The sequence below is a fragment of the Fukomys damarensis genome, unplaced genomic scaffold (assembly GCF_012274545.1).
Source record: "Fukomys damarensis isolate Sample0158 unplaced genomic scaffold, DMR_v1.0_HiC HiC_scaffold_28, whole genome shotgun sequence".
Taxonomy (NCBI): domain Eukaryota; kingdom Metazoa; phylum Chordata; class Mammalia; order Rodentia; family Bathyergidae; genus Fukomys; species Fukomys damarensis.
The window spans coordinates 5,133,424-5,155,855 of NW_022900940.1; the positions used below are offsets into that span (position 1 = coordinate 5,133,424).

Genomic DNA, 22,432 nt, shown 5'->3' on the forward strand with positions numbered 1-22,432 from the left:
ATGCTAACATGGTAAGTAATGACAAGTAAAGAGGTAAGAGGGCCAATCTGTTTTCTGGTTCTACACTACTTGTATTTTTATTTCTGTATTTTGGAAAATAAGCAGAACAGGTATTTATTTCAGGTATTTGTTTATGAAACATTGACAGAAGAAAGATCCTAGATTAACATAGAATCTATATTGTAAATAATGCTCATGTACCTGAAAGAGGTATGGCCCAACTCCTAGCAAACAGGTGTGACACACTGACCATGGGCCAACTTCAACACTTACCTGAAAGGTATCCAAAGGACTTAGGTAGGAAATCACGCTAACAATCTTGTAAGACTTAAGAGTGTGTGTATTTGGGACTGGTCTAGAAATAATGTAAAAATAGTCACATATCATAAAAATGCGGTTTAAAGGTCCATTCCAAAGCAGAGAGAAGGAAACAAGCTGCACATTTCAAAGCCTGACACCAATTAGACTATTCTTTTGTCTTCCCAGGTAGATTTTATGAACAGGTCAGATCCCTGACACTCTGACAGTGCATACAACTTCCTGTCCATGGGCACATTCCAGATAACAATCATCTAAGGGCAAAAACCAAGACTCCTGACCTGGGATTCACTAAAACTGTATCTTCTGAGAACCACAAATGGTTCACATTGGTGAGATAAGGATACCGAGCACATTTCTACTACCCTAGAAGGTGACTCCAGAATGAAGAAATGCAGAGAAAATAGAATGAAGCAGACATTGAGATTAGAAGTCAGAAAGGAATCTGGCCATAAGGGTCTTCAACCATGGGTGCGCATAAAAAGCACTCAGGAAGGGTTTTCAACATAACTGTGCTGGGGTTCATCTCATGCAGTAGATCAAATTCGAGAACCTGCCTGTGATTTTGAAAACCTCTGATCTCTGATCTTGATGATGATAATAATTATATTAATTCTGATGTACTTCACAGGCCTTAGCACCACTGACTATCCATTAGCAGATATGAAACTGAGACTTACAGAGGTAAATCATTTTGCCGAAATCAGACATGCATGGGTTCAAAATGCAAACAATGGGGAGAAATCACAGAAGCACATGAGTGGGGACTGCAGGAAGACTCCAGACAGAAGCAGCATCATGACATCATGGACACAGGGCAGAGTCATGCACATCTCAGACATGGTTGGTTTGGGTAACTCGTGAGATATTCTCCTAGCAGGCATAAGGTTTTCAGGTGGTAAAATTAGGTATGAAGATAACGCTGACAGATGGGAGTAAGATGTCATAAAATGACGACATCCTCAAATTCATACAGTACATGGTATGGGCTACTAGATGCTCAAAAGATGCAAAGAGTGAACCCTAACCACCACTGTGCCTACCTCCAGGTGCAGACAGATTTTAGATGGAGAGCACTGAAAGGAGAGAGCTGGCTGGCCTCTGTGGAAATGATGACAAGATGCTTCTCCCCTCCAAGAGACAAAGCCCATGACTTGGTGAACAAGGACTTTGTTTTGATCCTTCCTAGCCTGTCACTCAAGCGTCTTATTTTAATAAATAGACTGCCTGAATACATCCAGTCATCTAAAGCAAAGGGCAGCAAATGATAGCCCAAATCTAGCCCGCCACCTGTGCTGGTATTGGTCCTTGTTTTCGTAGTTTGAAATAGCTGAAAAAAAGAAAAGGTTATTTCATGGCATGTGAAAATGACATGAAATTCTAACTGCAGGTCCACAAATGAATCTTTATTGGAATACAGCCATGCTCACTCATTTATGTATTGTCTATGTCTGCTTTTACATGACAACAGCAGAGTGAGTAGTTGCCATAGAGATGATGTGGCCCATACAGCCAAAAATATTCACTATTTGGCCCTTTACAGAGAAAGTCTGCTGACTCCTGGGCTAAAGGAAGAAAAAAGTTACTCTCAAACCAAACTGCTTTTATGGATATCATGAAACATTCCAAGCAAATATGGCAGGTGAAACAGTTGATAAGTACAAACTTGAAACTGAGACGACGCAGCAGCAAGGTCAGCTCCATTACCTAGCCACCTTGACAGCACCTTTAAATGTCATCAATCATCATGTGCCTTGCATGACTTGCAAGGGCTCATTATAAATCACAGCACATGGGGCCCTGACATGATCCAGGGGTTGCAACAGGACTCGGGTGACGTAACATGATAAAGGAGATTTCTCCATAGAGCTCTACATGGTACCACACTGGAAAAGTTCCAAGAAGTCTAATTTCTAGAGTGCCACCTTTGACTATTCAAGACAACTCCCCCTGAGCACTGAGCATTCCTAAAGAAAACTTAGTATTTTCTACAAATGCTTGTCACTGAGTGTCTTCTTCAAAAATATAAATTTGAAGCTATTTTTTTCTAGCGAGACAGACTAAATCCAGGATGTAGATTTTCCAATTAGACTCTTTAAACATCTGTTGGTAGGCTGCATTTAACATTAGTTATTTGAGCAAAGCACAATTTGATTAGACTGCCTGAAACCAAGCCAAAGTCTGCAAAATAATAGCTCAATTAAATTCTGTTTTGCTTTCATTTGCCTTAGATTTTCCTGAGTGTGATACTGTTGCAAATAATCAAGTAAACCAGTTCCCTTCAAAATGAGAGGTTGAAGTGTATTTCCCATCCTCCCTCCAAGTATATGTAATAATCTATTCCATCTTTGCTATGCTTCATTAAACTAAATCTTGACCCCAAATACAACACTGTATTTTGCCTTTAGTCTCCTTTAATTTTCTACACTTATGAATTAAAGTTCTATGTCATTAATATTATACCTTAAACAGATCAGTGGATGTACAGAGGCAAGCAGAGGGCATTAGGGCAGTCTAATCACACTGCAGGGGTTCGGTGATTTCTGCTCCATACCTGGCAATATTCATTTCATCCACTCGATAAAAAATTTAGACAGGCCTGACATCAGAGAGTTTTAATGCTGTGTTTATGGTCCCAAAATGTTCCCACCAGTTTATGAACCTAAGACCAGTCTGCAGCCTCTTCAACCAAAGCCATCTCAGGTCGCCTTCTTTTTGAGGCTTACATATTTAACTCACTCGTTCATTAATTCATTTCACACAGATTCACTCGTTAATTTGTCACTCACTTGGCAATTTATTTGTGAAAGAAATATCTGCAGATTGCCTGCTTCGTGACAGACATGATGCAAAATGCCGGGGCTTCCAGATTTCAAATTAGGGTCTAGTTCCTTGCCTGGTAAGGGGGCCTAGCACTAATTCATATGGAACCCTGAGAAGACAAAAACAAAAGGGATGCCAAGACAGACTTTGCAGAATAGCATGACCCTCATTCATTCCTAAAACGGCACAATGAGGAAGATACCGTCCATCACTGTAATACTGGAAACAGCTGAAGCAGGGATGACACCTAACCATTATCGAGCGCCTGCGACATGCTTTTCCAAGCTGTTTGTCTCCGTTAACTAAGAGAATCTCCTTAACACTACTATGATGGGATACTGTAATCACCCCATTTAACAGATGAGCAGCCTACGTATCTTCCAACAAATCTTCTTGCCCACAAGTTGCTGATTGCAAAGCAAAACAGTCCCCGTGACACCGCTAAAAGATACATCTGAATAGTGACTAGTATCAAATGAATTTGTACTCTAATGTGCAATCATTTTTCCTTTAAAACTGTTTCTTACACAATTATGAGAAGAGCTATCTTTACTGAGAATTTACTATGTCTCAGGCACTGTGCAAACACGTATCAGGCCTTCATCATTTAAGCTTGGCAGCCGCCTAGCTAGATGCACCAAATAATAAAATGGGCGTACAGAGACGTTAAATTACTTTTCTGAAGTCACACAGGAGTAAGCATAGTACTAGCACATAAATCTGAGTGTGACCATGCAGGCCGTGTAATTAACCCAACATGACACTGCCTCTTCTGCCAAAATATTCCCCACCCCATCCCCAACTATCCCGCTTAGCTTCTACGGTGGCCCAGTTCAAACAGTCCTATGGCTTTAAAGGACAAATAACACCTCAGATCTGATCAGGAAGAAATACAGTGCGAGGGTAAGAATGCCATTTGCTCAGTCTCCCATAAGGATGTCTATCAGGGAAAACACAAAACACATTTAATTTTGGGCAGTATTTCAATAGTTATCACAGTTATCAGGCTTTCCAGAAAAAAGTACTTCCTACTCTGATATAAGATCAGCATAGCTCATTGTCAGATTAAGTCTGTGCTGAGCCTGGCAAATAGGAGGTACTTATACCACCCCTACTAACCCTGGTGGTCACAACAGGTATGACTCATCAACCTTGGAACTTCTGGGAGTCCACCTGGAGCCCAGATCCCCAATCATCTAAATGCTACTCTAGGCAAAGCCCCTTCATACCCAGGCCAAAGCTGGCAGGCACAACACAACCTCTCTGCTCTGGATGATTCTACATGCTTTGGACTTTTACTAATTTTGTTTCTAGAAAAAATAACAATTCTTTTTTTCACTATCAAATACAGAACATGCTAGACATAATTTCACTGCTATTTTATTAAAAGCAGTTTCATTAGATCTAGCCTGTGGGTCCTGGAGGCTGGGGAAATCAGAAGGAACCCACCGGGCAGCAGGAACAGACAGACACCAATGCAAAAGAAGTATAGTATAACACAGCAGATAAGAGAAACAGAAAACACTTCACATCATGTGGCTTTTTGACTCTTTCTGAAGAAAGCTGACAGATACTCTTTTGGAATGAAACTCAAACACAATTTAATCCTCAAGAGTCTTCATTCTCAACAGCAGTTAACAGAGCAGGCAACGTTAGCAGTTCTGGATTTCTGGGACCCTCAAGTGTTCTCAAAGGGACTATGTGTATTCTACCTCCTTAAGAAAGTCAATCATGATGATTTAGAATTTCTGACTCACCCTTATACTCTCCAGTAAAAGGTCTATACCTTTCCCCTTGGGACACTACTTAAACAAAGCTAGAAACCCGACGAAGGGAGCAGAGTTTGTGCTTGATGGGGCAGGTGAGAGCAGATCGTGGATGCTCTGAAAAGCATATCACTGATGTACTATGGAAAGGCTGAGAGCAGTAAGTACATCAGATGTAAGAAAAGCATAAAGATCAGACAGTGGGGGCCAGGAATGGTGGTGCATGCCTATAATCTCAGCACTAGGGAGGCTGAGGCAGGAGGATCACTGTGTTCGAGTGAGTTTGAGACCACCCTGGGCTACATAGTGAGTCCTAGGTCAGTCTCAACTACATAGTGAGACCCTGTCTCAAACAAACAAACAAACAAACAAACAAATAAACAAACAAACTAAGAAATGTAAAGATCACACAGGGGAGCTGGGTGAGTGGTGCGCGCTGAGCATATCTGTACTCTGGGAGGTTGAAGCAGGAGGACTGCAAGTTGCAGCCTAGACTGGGCAACTCAGTGACACAGTAAGAACCTGTCAAACAAACAAACAAAACAAACACAAAGGTTCTGAGTGAAGAAGGGGCTGGAGAATGGCAAGTCTTCCCCAAGACCCAGGCATGTGGTGGTACCTGAGATGCGAACTCTACCATACACCTGCAGCAGGAAAAAGAGAAAAGAAGAGATGGGGGATTCTAGTGGGAAGAAAAGGCAGATGAACACAGTGACGATGAATGAAATCAATGCGTCAGTGATGACTTCAATGCCCTACTACTAACAAAGGCCGGGGATAAAAGTGATCCCTTGGATAAGAGACACTGAACTTGATGTGATGAAAGTAAAACTGCGCTAATATGAGGGAGCCACGGGTGAGCAGCGAAGAGGACTACAAACAGGCTTGGGGTCATGGTGCACAAGTGACAAAGAGCACAATCCACTATTAGAGGGATCAAAGGAACTGAACTTAGGAAAAAGGATGAACTTGAACTCCATAAGAGAACAGGGAATCAGGATGAGAAAGGCTTGGAGGCCAGGGAATACTGATCTAAAGTTTAAAAGACAACAATTCCCACGAAGAAAACAGCCAAAGCAACATATATGGTCCTGGGAGGTCAGAAAGGTTGAAGTTAAGTAAGGATGGAGACATAGCCGCCGAATTTACTAACAATAAAATACAGCACTTGATCTTAACCAAAAGGCCAAGAAGTGATCTGACAATAAAACACAGGAAAGTTGGAACAGAGAATGTAGCTCAGTGGTAGAGTGCCTGCCTAGCCGACTCAAAGCTCTGAACTGAATCCCTTAAAAAGAATCAGGAAAAAGATGAAGACAAAAGCCAGAGTCTGAGAAGGTTAGCAGAGAAAGTGTCTGGTTTCAAACAAAACAAAACAACAAAACAAAACAAGTTGAAGCAGCCAGTAGAATATTCCAGCTCTAATTGCCTGGCAGCCAAAGGAGTAGGAGGGGAGTAGGAGGGGAGTAGGAGGGGAGTAGCTGGGAAGGAAGGGGTCATGCAGAAGTTTTGAACTCCCCACTGGAAATCCACATTTACCATGAACATTGATAAATGCTAAGCTCTGTCTCCCTGAATGTTTACCAAAGTAATTCCTTGGGACGTAACAAAAATGGACAAGGGCTGGCACTCTCTGCCCAATTGTGAACTGGCAGCTTCAAGTTCTCCTACTTAAGTAGTTAAAAATCTGTTCTTTGGATGAAGGAGGGAGAAGTTATGACTAGAAGGCAGCGACCCTAGACTCTTCAGAAATGATGAGTATTCAGTCTCCGTAATTTACACGGCCATAATTTCAAACTCAAACAATCCCAACAGCAAGGCGGTTGAAGTCCACCAAAAGTTCAAAATGGGATATGTTCTCTTTAAAATTTTGAGAGCGACTAAATATGACAACCATCTGATGTATGAAAATTATTCACAACCAAAAACAGACAGTCTGGAAATAGCCGGGATGACTTCATTTAGACAGAATTACCCAAATCTGTTTCTAATATACACAGTACACATAATAAATTTTTACAATATGACAAGGAAAACAAACTTAATAAAAGTTCCCGATCTTTTGTTACACAAGCATGCTATATCCATGCTATGTTTATAATAGTTTGCTCATGATATCACAGCTCAGTAACAAAGGCCCAAGCAATACAAAAACAGTTACTAGGCATGACATCAGCTCACAACTACCGTAATTACATCGAAACATGAATTTCCCAAACTGTACATTTTCCAAACTGCTTCTCAATTTCAACGGCTGCCTTTAGACAATTACTTGCAGAGTTGTCTGCTGGCTTTGAGTAATACCCGTCTTTCTTCTCTTTCCCAAGCGTCATTTCCCTTTAGAAAGTGCATATTTCAATTATAAGCACTATTTTTCATATATGCCCATACACATATGTCTAAATTAGGAGACAGTGTTCTCTGGTGGGTAGTGACAAGCATTCAGCATCAGCAACTTTGATTTTGTTCCTTTCATCGTCTATCTGCTGGGCAAAAGCTCAGTGAGAAGAGCAGAGGGCAAAGGATTAAGAAGAGAGATTCTTGAGCCAGGCAGTGGGCTGGAACCCAGCTCTGTCACTTAGCACTGCGTGGCCTTGAGCAAGTTATCCTCTCTATGCTACACTTTGCTCACCTATAAAATGGAACCGTAGTAAAACCTCGTGGGTCAAGCTGGCTATCACACAGTATTTGGCTCCTGGAAGGCACTACACATGCGTTCACCATTTCATCATATTACTGTTATCGTTTTGTGACTCAGGTACCTGTTCGAAATGTGGCTTACACTAGCTTGACCCACAAGGTAATTTTTCTAAAGTGAGAGCAGGGGCTGACTCTTGGTCATATCCTCACAATCCAGCAAAGTTTTATGGAGCAAGTTTGAATGAGTAAGTGCCTATGTGTGAGTAAATGAATTACAGCCCAATAGCCTCCAGAGTGAAAAATCTTGTAGAAAGTGGGGGACAGCCTATTTGTCTAACGGCTAGCTTTAATGGCTGGGCAGCTGACGTGGACAAATACCTCTAACTCAACCCCCAAACTCGGGACGGGGAAAAAGGTATTCACCTTGCAGTTTCAGAAGTGTATTTCTCTCAACTTTCTGAGCTCATCCCATGTGCAAGACTGGGTCTCCCAGTGTCCAGTGGTGAGCTGGCTTTCCTGACGAGGCAGGGTGCCAGAGGTACTCAACTTCCCCATTGCCACTTCTGGTCCATGCACCAAATGCTGCTACTCTAGGCTGGAGGAAAATTTCTAAGCACTGGAAAGGGTCCAATGCTGTGTGCTAATGAGTGTCAGACTGGAGGACTTCGCTGGGCATGTGTCAGAAAAGTGCCATGGTTTACAGGGAGGTAGGGCAGGGAAGTAAAGACACACAAGATGGGAGAAAAAACAGTAGTTCACAAATGCCGGCTACTCAAACTGACAGGGAAAGTGCCCCCTGCACTTCATCAGAAATTCTTGCAGACTTAGAAAATAGAGGAGTTTGCTTTTATCGCACACTGTGAGCCTCATATGGAAAAATGGAAAACACTACATCACTTGACCTCCGTGTGCCCCCTTTCAACCACAGACGAATATTGTGTACAAAATCCTAAATCAACTTAAGATGTTCCGAAAGAAAAAAAAAGGCCTTAATTTTCTGCATTAGACTTGATGATTACTATTTTGGTTCTTGAGATTTTGTGTAGAAAGTTCACACAGGAAAGACTCATAATTCCAGGAATGGTATTTTCTCACTTTGAGAGTATGAATACAGGGTGGGCTCATCCTGGAATACCCTCCCGTCTCACTGTAGGACAACGAGAAGGCCGTGGGCACTCGGGTCAGAAAGTCTCCCAACACTGGGGCAGGATTATTTGCTTACATTAACAGAACATTAAAACCAATTTTAAACAACTTAATAAAACTCTAGCCATCTTTGCTTGGTGATTCATTTCTTTGGGAAACCAATAAGCCTTTTTCAGCTGAGAGTGGTAGTGCATGCCTGTGATCCTAGAACTCTGGGAGGCTGAGGCAGGAGAATCACAGGCTTGAGCCTGGGCCACAGAAACTTAACAATAGGCTGTCTCAGATGAAAATTTTATAAAGGGCTGGACCCTCAGTGCTTAGGTCCTGGTTCAGTCTTCAGTTCTAGAAGAAAGAAGAAAAAAGCCTTTCTCTCTGGAAGGCAATCCACAGGCTTGAGATGATGTCTTCTCACTATAATGTCACAACCTTTCTTTAAGAAGAATCCATTCTTAGGAGAGTCTAAATTTCAGACCTTTGAGTAATAAGAGTATATTACTCTTTTTTTTGCCACACTGCACTGAGGACTTTAAAAATCCAATCCTTTCACATCCTCGAACTGTCATCAACATTTTTCAGACGATGTCAATAAAATTGACTGCTTGCAGTTCTGAGTTCTGCTCTACACATGGAAACAATATCATTTATTTTAAAGTATTTTCAATGAGGGTGGAAGGAGAAACAGAACGTCAGGAAGCCTCTATAACAGTTGGGGTGTGTGTGTGTGTGTGTGTGTGTGTGTGTGTGTGTGTGTGTGTGTGTGTGGATGTGTGTGTGTGTGTGTGTGTGTGTGTGTGTGTGTTGGGGGGCAAACAAAAATAAAGTAAATGGCCTGAGTATCACAGGACACTGGAAACTTTGACAGCGATTCTCGATTTATAAACCCTAAACCTTACTGTTGTGCTGACTGATATGTCTTCCTGTCAGATATGAATGATGTTTCTGGAACATTAATACGTTCATTAAATTCTAACTCCCTGTACTTAAAATATTCTGTACTTTGGCACGGAGGCATCTTGACAGCTTTGTTGTAATCATATATGGGAGGCCCCCAGACGACACAGTTGTTGAGATGCCACATACCTACCACCAATCTGTTGCTTTTACGAGTTTAATCTAGGTATTAAGCAGCTGATTGTGGAACCACGGTGAGGCGACATCTTCAACTCAGCTGTGTATTACAGAAGCTACGATGGGTGGTGACACTCCCATGATGCCTAGCAACCTGACGTAGCTCCAACTCTCTCATCTGTAATACCACAAATGTGGCTCCAGTTTTTTCTTTTCTATTTTTTTTTTCTTTTCTTTCCTGAAGCACAAGTGGACGACCAGCGAGGGTCCAACAGTGTTATTCCTAATTACCTTTTTTTTCACTCTTGATCCTGTGGCTCTCATAATTAGTTACCTGGGGCTGCAATCCAATTTGAAGTGATGACAAGAAAGTGATCCATGAAAAAGTAATAAGTTAAATCCAATTTCAGCCTTCCTCTAATTAAATGCACATGGAACTAATGACTGCAACCCTAGCATTTCGGTGATAATGGTAATTAGCGAGGTGGGAGTCACTCTCTTTTTCAACACTGGAGGTGTAAACCACAAGGTAAAATGGTAGGAGCACTCTTAATTACATGTGTCATTTTGTCAGCAATTTACACATTTTTGACCAGTCAAGTATGTTTTCTCCCCTTGTCCCTCTCCACCTCCCAGCCCCAACAATGATTATAACATACTCTTCCATGTTTCGACACATGGGGACTCCTAAGAGCGCTTCTGTCTTGAGAATAAGAAATAACTTTGCTGTTGCTCACTCACTGCTACACCACACACACACACACACACACACACACACACACACACACACAATATACAGGGATCTACAAGCAAAAAGACACCCACACATGGCTACAATTAAAATAATTATGCAGGTCTGAATCTCCCTGATGGAAATCCAGATATTTACAATGGAGTTGGATTTTGTTGGTTTGGCTTTGTTTTTGTTTATAATTTGGAAAACATAATTTGCTTATTTATGGAAACTATGACACTCAGTAGGTGCTGAGTAAATACACACAGAGGCGAGGCAATAATTAACTTCGCGGTAGCACAAAGGCGATCTGTGGTTCTACAAGCCAGCTTCGCATCCCAGTGCTGGCACAGCCAGCAAGCTCTGCGGCAGGACACTTCACCTAAATTTTCCTCTTCCATAAAATGGCTTAAGGATACTGCTTGCTCCATAGAATACTTATGGGGCTAGTCCATGTCAAGTAACAACTCAGGATTCACTGTTTACCATATTTCACATGTGGTAACACAGACATAATAACGTATAAAGTATCAGCACCAGATTTGCATTTTAATGCTTGGTTATAGGTAAGTAAGGTGACTGTTAATGAAATGTCCAAACTGTGATACTTCTGGAAGTGGAAATTATTAGTAAACACACCCAGACATGGACTGAGGTTATCCTGGCCTGACTGAGATACAGGCTATATATGTTTGAAGTTGAAATATCGAAAGCACACTAACTCAGCTGAGTGTGGTGCACACACCTGTAATCTCAGCATGCTGGCAGACTGAGTCAGGAAAATCCTAAGTTTGAGCCCACTTTGAGCAACTCAGTGAGACACTGTCTCAAAATTTAAAGAAATATATATATATATATATATATATATACATACATACATACATACATACATACATACATACACTCAAGAGAACTAGGGAAGTAGCTCAGTGCAAAGGCCTGGGGTTCAATCCCCAATACCGCCAAAAAAGAAAAAAAAAGGCTAATATATCACAATTCACTGCAGCATTTTGGAGGCAAGAACAAAGTATATTATTAGATTGCGGGGGGAACGCCTTAAACCAGTAGTATGAATCTCGTCTCTACAATGGACTTCACGAGGTTCCCGAAATGCTTAAAAATGGGTATGAAATTCTGCAGAGATGAGCAATTTTCTGGGAAGAGAGGTCACTGTTTTTCTAATTTTTAATGGTGTATGTGATCTGAAATACCTAATAACCATTTTTAAAGCATCATTTCTGTCTTATTGCTCCTTATCAACTGTTTTTTATTTTTAGGGTTTGAGGATTCTCTAAAGTCATATGATAACTACATCTTAAATAGGATTAAAAATTTCAACTTTAGCCATTTTTAAATGGCAGGGGTGCCAACTATAGACAATGTTAACTCTACATATTTTTAGAAAATATTTTTGTCTCCCTTACCCGAATTACCTACCTTACTAATTCCATACATAGTGGTATTTTTTAAGGGTCAGTATTTCTTTTTTTTTTTCTTTTTATTAAGGTTATTGGTACAATCTAGGTATACAATACAATTACATTCATCATTGGGATTCTGTACCTTTACATAATAGGTCTTGATTCTCATTTTTCCCCTTGTCCCTGCCCTCCCTTCACCCCCTCCTCCCCTCCCCATTTACAAACACTTTATTTCCATTTTTTCAGTTTCTCATATTTTTTTCTTTTCCCTTATTACCTTTCCCCGACCCTTCCCGCTTTCCCTACGCCTTTAGCCCTTTACTTCCTATTTCACATTATTAATTATCTCATTAGGATCCTGTGTACTATTGTAGTTTTTCACACCAAAGAAACTATTCGGTATTTCAGTTAAAGAAATCTCTGTATGAACATTAAAAATAGGGAATCCTAAAATAAAACTAAAAAGGAAAGTAAAAGAGAAAAGGCAATGATGTAACATTAAAATAATCCTTAATTCTGGAGATGAAAATGGTCCCTGAACATATTTAAATTGCTTCTCGCTCTTATAGTCTTATCTTATTCTTTTTTTCATTATTTAGAGAATACTTTATTAGTTTCTGTAATCAAACCCACGTAGATATGACCTTACATATTTAGTACGATGTGTTACCCCTGTACACATGGAAAAAAAATAAAAATAAATTAACATTTCTAGACCAATATGGTTGTCCATTTCTGTACAATGCCAAGTCAACACAGTAAATTGGGATAACTTTTTCCAAAGTTGGCAGCATCGTTAAAGTTTCCCAAAATTCAATTTATATAATATGTGTGTGTGTGTGTATATATATATCTATAGACTAATAATAGTATGTTATGCATCAATAGCAGCAACAGCTTTTCCAGGCTCTGCAGTCATCTAAACAAAATTATAGACATTCAGCACATTCCATTAAAAAAAAAAACAAAGAAAAGAATAATATCCAGACAACAGCAAAGTTCTGTTGCTGTTGTGGTACCTGGCACCATTTTTTCTATTAGCCTCGTAATCATCATCTGGAAAGAGAACATTCTAGAGTAATATCATTAAATGTAGCTCTGATACAGCATGGTCCCCACTATGTATCATAAAGCAGGTACTACATATTTTACATTCATTGAGGTATGATACAGTACTGTCCTACATCAATAGTACTAGATTCAGTTTTGGTTTGAAATTTACTTTGTCTGCAAATAAGATTGCTACCCCTGTTTTTTTCTGGGAAGGGTCAGTATTTCGAAACCATTCAATTTCACTATCTGTAATATAAAATTGTAGTTTCTTTTAAAGGTTTCCTCTTAGCAATTTATTTCTTAGTGAATAATGTGGAAATGATATGGGATACTAAGATTATATGTGGCATTAATGCAATGCAAAAAAATGCTGCCTAAAGCACGTTTTATATAACTGCAAATAAAAACTCTAAAAAACACCTGCTGAATTTTGTATTTTAACCTCCTCCACTTAAAGCAGGAGTCATCATTATAATCCTAGCTTCCAAATAGACTATAAGGTTGATCTTCCCGTGGGTTTCACCACAGGTCCTCCCAGTGAAATGGCCTCCTGAACCAGGCGCTTGCACATGGCCTAACCTTGGAAGGAAGGGGACAGGCAGGAGGAAAAATGATCAGATGACTGGCTTCAAATTCAAATTCTTTATAGACGGCAGCCTGAAACTGTGGTCAGCTTTCCACTGTAAGCAACACACAAGGTTCACTTTCTTTCCTAATGTTCAGGCTGCCAGAATACACATGTACTTTTACTTTCTTAGGAGAAAATGTGTCATTTGATTTCCTTCCAGTTTATATACTTGTGCCAACAACTAAAATGCTTAGAGAACCAAAATGAATTACTACCCAGAAACGGTGGTCAAAGTTCCAAAGTTTGATCAATAAAATTGCTCATCTACTCACAAATTAATCTTCAGCCAGTAAAGTTACACATTTTCGGCTTTATAAGCACACCTGCACCATTAAGCATTTATTTCACTTGTTTAAGCAATCTTCAGAAGTATATAAATATTTATAAAAAAGAGCCTACTATTTTTACCCACCTGTAATTTTTTTACCCCGGCAAAACCCTGTTAATTCTTTTACAACTCATAAGCATCCTGAAGGCAAGGTCTATATCCTACATGATTTTGGATTTATCACCACCAGCACAAATGCCCAGCATGCTGGATTCGTTCTGAAATGTTCACCAAATTACTTTTAATTAAATCTTTTCCATTTCTGAAAATATCATTTATAAAAAATCTGCAAAGCAAATTAATAGATTAAGTAAGAAGGCAACTTAAGTTACTCAGTAGAATATTTTTCGAGAACTTCAGAAACCACTATCTATAGCTGATTTGTGCCTTCTTCATGAATGAGCTACCATGTCACCAAGAATGCACCCAGCTCAGATTTGGTTTGGTACGTGTATCTGCAAATAGCATTATTCCTCTCCTATTTACTCTCGTCTCTCTGAAATTAGTCAAAATTGGTGCAGTTCATGATCTCTATCGAGTAACCACTTAGAGCCTCCTCTAACTTTCCATTTTCTTTTGTTTGTATCATCAGCCTGTGAAACTGGAAAGCACTGCCAAACATAAAGCAGGGAAGTGTGAGATATGCTTAAAATATGAGGCACAGTATATTTGGGGATTTAGGTTTCTTTTTTTTTTTTCCTCAAGCTATCAGCAGATCAAATCCTTCTTCCCTGTCAAGCCTGCCTCTATGCAGAAGATCTGAAATTTACTAAAATAGGTTTCTCAGTGTAGTTATAAAGGGTAAGAAGATCAGAGATGAACACTGTTCAGAATTGCTGTAGGATCTCCCTTTCATTTTAGAGCCACTCCAACTGAGATGCCCCAGTGAGGTACAAGGCATGGAAGACAGATTTCAATGTGAAGGTTATTCCTTCTGTGAATCACCAGGGTTATACACTCTTTTTTTATAACGAGGTAATATGCCATGCGGCCTAGGTTAGTAATTTCTCCTTTCTGTTTGTGAAAGGCCAGCCAAATTAATAAAGCTTACTGAATTTGCATGACCCTACCAGGCAGCTAAGGAGAAATTCTGCAATCGCCAGACTCACACAGGCACACAAACATGCACAGCAACCAACCTTTTCCCTCCCACCCACCCGACAAAAAAAAACTCTAAGGCAAGTCTAAATTCTCTGCTTGTCCACTCCACCACCTAGGGGATAAGAAGGGACTAAAGACATTTTCCTTAATGAAATCGGGGTTCAGGATTGCTCCTCCTTCCTCCACTCTTTACAGACTGAAGCACTCAGCAGAATGTGTTAGGCTGGCTTCAGTATTGTCCTTGCCAAGAAATGCGACGCTCTCTGTATCATATATATATGTTCCTCTGCTTGGTGGCTAAAATCCCATAACAGGCAAGGAAAACTGAGCCCTCAAAAGGAAATCCCCTGAAACTTGACTTCATATATTTAGCCCTAAAGGAACTTCGTTCATCTTGGAGAAGAAGTTACCTAGAAATGCCATATGTTTTTAAAAAAGCAAGTATGGGGAAAAATAAGTCCAGTATAAAAAAATCACAAATGATATTCAACAGTGAAGAGCAGTATGATCGGACAGATTGTGTATGTGTGTATTTTTTTTCATCTCTAACCAAAGCTCTACTATGTGTCACATTTTCCCCCAATAATATATTGTCATTTTTCCAATGTACTTGAGGTCTGTTCAATTCAACAGAATTCATAGTATTTTTTAGCCTGTGAGAGCTTCAAGAGGGAGGCAAAAAGAATGGATAGTCATTTGAATCACTGAGTGACAGGCTGGGCTGACTCCCTGTATACATTAATAAATTAGAATTTTAATTGCGTCTCTGTCTGCAGGAGATGCCCCAGCACTTTAATATGTACCAACAATTGGCTATGTTATGGAATCTGCAATGTGGCCTCCGCTGCTGACCTCTGAAACACAATTCCCAGCCTGACTACGGAAACTGTTCAGTTTGATCCTTTCAACTTATTTGAATCCTGACAAATAAGCTCACAGCTGAAAGGTCAACACAGTCATATTTCATCCTCCAGAGCTGTTCTTAAGACATCTGCACAACAAAGTACTTCTTACAGCACCTGACATGGGCCCTCCATGGCACTGTACCCCATTAAAAATGTCCCCTGCACTCACACACATTCGAAGGCATGCACACTGCCCCTGGTTTACCAAACAACTTGTTTTGGAATTGTCCATAAACAATGCCCCCATCATCCAACTTTTCCAATCAAGGGTCACTGCAGTGCTGAACTTTCCTTAGAGTGAGATAGCTTTCCCAAGCAGATGTAGAAGTACAACTTGTTGCCCAAGGTCAGTTTGATCCTTGCAGAATAATCTGGAAATTACTATTAGATCATCCTGACTTATGAAAGATCAATGCAGCTAGAATTTAGGTTAGCTTTCTGGTCAAATGTATCGCCACCAACTTTTACCCATTTATTACCATGAACAAATTCTGTTCCAAAATATTCAGTGTGAGAAACCCATCCCTAGTCTGGTCTTTGGGGGATGCTACCTTCAGCTATGAAGAGATTTTTTTTAAAAAAATTGAGTTTATTGGTACATTTTAGGTATACAGTACAGTTACATACATTATTGGGATCTTGTACCTTTACATGACACGTCTTGGTTCTCATTTTTTTCCCCTTGTTCCTGCCCTCCCTTCTCCACCCTCTGTGAAGAGATTTTGACCCACCCAGTCCCTATAGGTGCTCCACCTTTTTTAAAATTTTTTTTGTACCGGGGATTGAACTCGGGTCCTTGTGCTTGCAAGGCAGGCCACCGAACCGCTAAGCTAAATAAATCCCCGGTTCGAAGTGCTCCATCTTGAATGTGAGTATAAACACCTTCAGTCAAGTTTCTTTGAAATTTTCATTGCAATTTTCTACTCCAATCAAAACTCCAAATTAGATTTTTATGAAATCACTCCTTCCTCTACTCCATTAACACCTTTGCCTCAATGTGCCTGAAACAAGAAGTGCCCATTAAAGAGTTCTTGACACTATTAACATTTTAGGTTACTAAATGAAGCTGTGTTCTTTGGGAATGCCCTGTACATTGTAGGGTTAACAGCAGCATCTCTGGCCTATACCTGCAAGATATCAGCAGTACCTCTGTCCTGCCCCGCTTCTCAAGATATAACTGCTAAAAGCATGTCCAGAAAAGAGACTCCTATACACTGTGGGTGGAAATTTAAACCAGTTCAGCCACTATGGAGTCCACTAAGGAGGTTCCTCAAGACACTAAAAACAGATCCAGCTATACACTCCTGGGTATATTTCCAAAGGAAATCAAATCAGCAAACCAGAGACACCTGTACATCTGTATTTACTGTGTCACTATTCATAATAGGTAGAATATGAAAGCAGCCTAGGTGCCCATCAACAGAGGAATGGATAAGTAAATGTGGTGTATACACACAATGGAATACGATTCAGCCAAAAGGAAGAATGAAATCCTATCATTCTGAGCAAAATCAGTGGAAATGGAGGACATTATGTTAAGAGAAATAAGTCAGACACAGAAAGACAAGTATCATATATTCCTTCTCATTTGTGTAAACTAAAACACAGTTAACCTGAAAGTAGGACAGTGATGACCTGGGACTGGGAAGGATGGGCTATGGTAGAAGGGTTTGGGGATGTGATAAATGCACACTACATACAGGTAAAAGAGCAGGACAGGTAACAGCCCATTAATTCGTACAATTAGTAAGTGTTAATACGAAAACATCTCTCCAAAAATTGCTCACTTGGCCCACGGGATCCAAGTTATCCACTGAGCACGACTACCCTAAAGTGAGGTGTGTGCACCCCCTCCTCAGTCCCATCATGAGAGAAGGCCACGACACATCTGAGCTCACGGACGTTTTCCCTACTGGTAACCTACACTTCACGTTAAGCAACCTCACAATGCCAACTATTCATTCTCCTCTCACGTCACGTCACGTAATTAGCAGACCTTCTTCCTCCTGACACAAAAGTTTTGGTCAAACCAGGCAGCTTCTCAAAAATGTCACGGTTTGTTGGTAATCTAAAAATGTACATTTCACAAGATTATTCTTCCATGATCGGCAATGCACTTCTGAACTACTACTTATCAACGTTCCCAAAGGGAATTATGTGGTTTTTTTGGAGGGGTAGGGGTGTTGTTACCTGAAGAGTTGGCTGCTTGTCATTCCTCTTAGGGGATTTTAATCCACTAACTTGCTGCTGCTGCTGTTGCTGCTGTTGCTGTTGCTGTTGCTGCTGTTGCTGTTGAAGGAGGAGCTGCCTTGCCACTTGCAGCGCCTGGGGAGGTAAAATGGAAGGGAACAACTGCGTTACAACACAGGGTTGCGGGGACTCCCTCAGAGAGAGGCTTACAGGAGGTGTCCTTCAGCCCTGGCTCCAACCTGCCCACTTCCAGGCAAAGGAAACAGGCAACAAAAACTTCCCACCAGTCTACACTGGAAAACTTTCCAGAATTTATTTACATTTCCATTGATTTGGCCTATTTCATCCACAGTTTCTCAGGCAGTGACCCATGTAACCAGACACTTCATTCCTACCAAAAATCTGGCATAAAACCCTAAGTGTGAATTTCAGACACGCTGATGAGGGACAGCACACAGCAGTAGAGACCTGGGCTGTGGAAGAAACTTAGGAGATAGTAAGGACTCTCATGCAACCCAGGCACCTTGGTCCTCCCTCAGATTCTTTTTAGCAGAACTTGGGAACTTAAGTTCAAAGCAACATTTTCACCTCATCCGAGTCTAAACGAGGACAAAGAAAGGGCCAGGATGTAGCTCAGGGGTACAGCCCTTGCCTAGCACATAGGAGGCCCTGGTCCTGAGTTCAATACCTGAGACTACAAAAGAAAGGGCAAGCCAAAGAGCCAAGTGGTGAACCACAGGAAAAACGTGCCACCATGGATACAGATGCTTGGGAAAGAAGAACAGAACAGATGAGCATAACTAGAATGATCCCACTGGAAGACAGAAGACGGAAAGTTAGCAAATCTGACTCTAGTCTTCTTAAAAGCTTCATTTTGGACCCGCAAACAAACGCTGCTATCAATAAATACTCATGAAGATATCCATGGCAGAGAATTACGGAATAATGGCAGGTCACATTTTTCCTAAAGCCAGCAGCATAGTGTAGCTATAACCAGAACACTAGAAAACTGAGACATGCAGGCCCCGTGTCATAAAATCACATGAAAAGTTAACATTTCCAGGCCAATTCAGCTGAGAACCAAAAAGATGCTGACTGTAATCCCAACTACTGGGGAGAATGAAACAGAAGGATCTCAAGTTCAAGGCCAGCCTAGGTAACTGAGTAATACTCGATCTCAAAAATCAATAAAAGGGCTAGGACGTAGCTCAGTGGCAGAGCACCCAAGGGAAGAGATGCTGAGCCAGGTACGGTGACACATGACCACAACCATGGTACCTTGGAGACTAAGTCAGGAGGATCTCGAGTTTGAAGCCCAACTGGGCTACACATGAATGAAAATCCAGTCTGGGCTGGAATCATGAGACCCTGCCTCAGAAAAACAAGGAGTAGGGTAAGAGATTGAGAATATGCTCACTGAATGATGTACTTAACAGTACAGAGGACAAAATGAGATTTCTTGGCGGTCACATGAATAATAATTTCTATATGGCAAGGAATTATTTGTGCCTCAAAGAAAAGGCACACACCAATATGGTCAATGCCTCAAAGAGTTTGATAATACAGGCTTCCAAATCAGGCACAAGGTCTAAGGGTGGTCAGTGGTCGCTCCAAAAAAGAATTGGCACTTGATGCATTTAAACAAAATGATGTGTCCACTCAGCCGAAGTTACAGTGACAACAGCAGAGCCAGTGATGGGTCAGATGGAGGGTGGGGCTGTGCACTCATCACCGGGCACCGGAGGGGGATCGAGCTCCGGAACCAGATATATCGGATAGGCAAGAGTAGCAGCTCACTCAGTTGAGGCTCTTGCACCATTACTGTGAAGGGTATTTTGACTACACTTTGTAAAGCTAGTGGTGCCTCCACGACCGTGAGGTACAAAGGAAGGCAGAGGAACGGAAGCAGAGAAGGGACATGGACAGCACTACAGAAAGTCTGCTTGTCTCACCTCCCTACCACCTTACAGCCCTCATGTTCCAGGGAGGCCTCCTGCCTACAGGACTCCGAGCGAGTAGCCCTGGGTCAGATGTAAGGCAAGACTAGAAGTCCAGGAAGGGAGAGACAGCACAGGACGCCTGCCGGGGGAGGGGTCGGCTCAGAGCGGCATCTGGGACACAAGGCGCCTGGAGGAGCCGCCTAAGGCTCCAGCCTGCTGTCTCAGAGCAGGATTCACCAGCACTGCTGGACTCTGGGCTTCCTCGTCGCCTTGGAGACGCTCAGTACATGCGTAGGTGTAAAAGTGGGCAGAGTGAAGATTTCATTTATATCATATAAGAAAAATAGTCCCCTGTGCAAGGTGCCTGCAGGAGCAGGAGCCTCTGCTACTATGTGTGCTCCCACTGCTATTTCACACGGAGCTTTACGGCTCTTTCATACAGCAAAGGGAACCAGTATGTATTTTAAGTGCTACAGTCAGGTGTTCCGGAGCAAGAGACTGATGAGAAAAGAGGCTCTGCTGTGAGGCACAGAGGCTGACAGAGAGCCCAGGGCTGACGGGAAGGCCAACACAGGGACAGTTATGATGGGAGACCAGGAAAGTTACCTACGTTTAATCCTGAAGTAGCAGCAAAGGCAAACCAAACAATGAGAAATGCTACACAATTTACCCTGTTTCTCCAAAAAACTGGGAGAAGATAGTTTTCAAATGATTGAGTCTCAGAGAAGCTATAGTCAATTCACTGCAACACAAGGGAAGATGTTAAGCGTCTTGAAGAAAAACCCTCACACATCTCTCACAGGAGCACGTTCAAAGGACTGTAGTCTGCAACAGACTGGAGAGAACGCAGACCTAAGTTTTCTTCTCAACCAATGTTTACTGAGCTGGCTCTATACAATGATTACACACTTCAAAGTTAGCAGCTGGAATCCAGACTCAGTTTGCTGGTTTGAAGGGGGGGGAAAGTGATTTATGCGTAGGATGTCTTTTCAGACCCGACATGGGGCGTAGAATTTACATACTGACACAGTGAACTCCAGCCTCTTAGCGTCATTTCACACAGAGCCTGCAAGGGAGGAGAATCAAAGGCAGAAGCAAGAGAAGAGAAGAAAGGGTTTAGGAACGCACAGGAACACAGAAATTTCAGTCAGCCTCCTTAGGAGAGGAGGACAAAGACAAAGGTGGGCAAACTGGTTTCCAAGGCTTAGCCCCAACGTGTGTATAAACAGTCAAGAGAGGAGAGACTACACTAATGTAAGGCACAAATCATTTGGGTCTGAAATTGTTCTGGGCCGTCCCATGGTAATACATATCAACAGAGTTAGAGCAAAGTAGGACCCCCCCTCCAAATAAAGAAAAACAAACTTTAAAAACCACCTTAGGTCTCAACAAATTTTCAAACCTAATTAATTAGAAGTTATAACATGAAGATAATTTTTCACTTTCTGTAATAAGTTGCATTGGTGTAATCTAGATTTTAAGTTGTCACACATGAGAAATGACACCAAATCTCTACTGTTTAAAGTTAAGGACTCAGGTATTATATACAAATCTCTGGTATTTACCGTTTGTACAAAGTAAGTAAAAAAAACGTGTGTTGTATCATCTTGCTTGTTTTTGATCACTGAGAAACATGGAGTGGCTAGTGGGACCCCCTCTGGACATTGCTCCAGGAAACAAGGTTCAGTGTGTTCTCCAAATATGATCATGTGACGGCCACTTTCACCCATTATGTGTATCACAGCAGATTAACGTCCCTCATCTCAGACTCCACTGCTGAGACCTCAGGGACAATCTGTCTTCCAGTACAACCACGCAGTGAGAATGGACTGTCCTTATTTTCCTAACAGTGTCTTAATCACAACTGGAGGACAGTGTCTTACATACACTATTTGAAGGTAAAATCAGATAAACGGGGTGCAGAGTAATAACTGCGTGTGTATGTGTTTTCATGTAGATGGGGCAGGGAGAAGAAGAAGAGGAAGAAGAGAAGAAAGAAGGGAGAAAAAGGGAGAGTATTTGTGTGCGCCCAAGGATATTCAGAAATGAAAGAAGTTCTCTTTTAAGCAGAGAAAAAAAAATCACCTCTGATTTAAAAGTTCCAAAGCAACTGCTAATATACATAACTTAAAAGAGGTCTGTTCCCATCTCTGGAGACCTTTTATTCTTGGTGGCACTTCCTGGGTTGGGTTGGATCAACACTTCCTTTATAACAGACATGACAATTGCTGAGCACTGGATAATGTGGTGCTGAGTTTGAGTGCTGGCCTTGGGTTAAACGTAGAGTTCAAGGATGTCATAGAGCAGAGGTCTACACTGATAAAAGCAGCACTTAGAGCCCAGCGGCATACACTCAACAAGCTAAAATAAAT

The 22,432-nt window shown here is 41.3% G+C and overlaps 1 protein-coding gene across 9 annotated transcripts in view; it reads right to left on the minus strand.

Moving 5' to 3' along the window:
• Foxp1 (forkhead box P1) overlaps nucleotides 1–22,432 on the minus strand; it is a 487,831-nt gene that overhangs the window by 127,717 nt on the left and 337,682 nt on the right. For 8 of the 9 annotated variants that reach the window (XM_019209347.2, XM_010636145.2, XM_033757028.1 and 5 more), the window contains one exon: nucleotides 18,121–18,255. The exons of the other annotated variant lie outside the window; for it this stretch is intronic. In XM_019209347.2, the coding sequence (XP_019064892.1) occupies nucleotides 18,121–18,255 (135 nt within the window). The remainder of the gene's footprint in view (nucleotides 1–18,120; nucleotides 18,256–22,432) is intronic. 9 annotated transcript variants of the gene reach the window in all.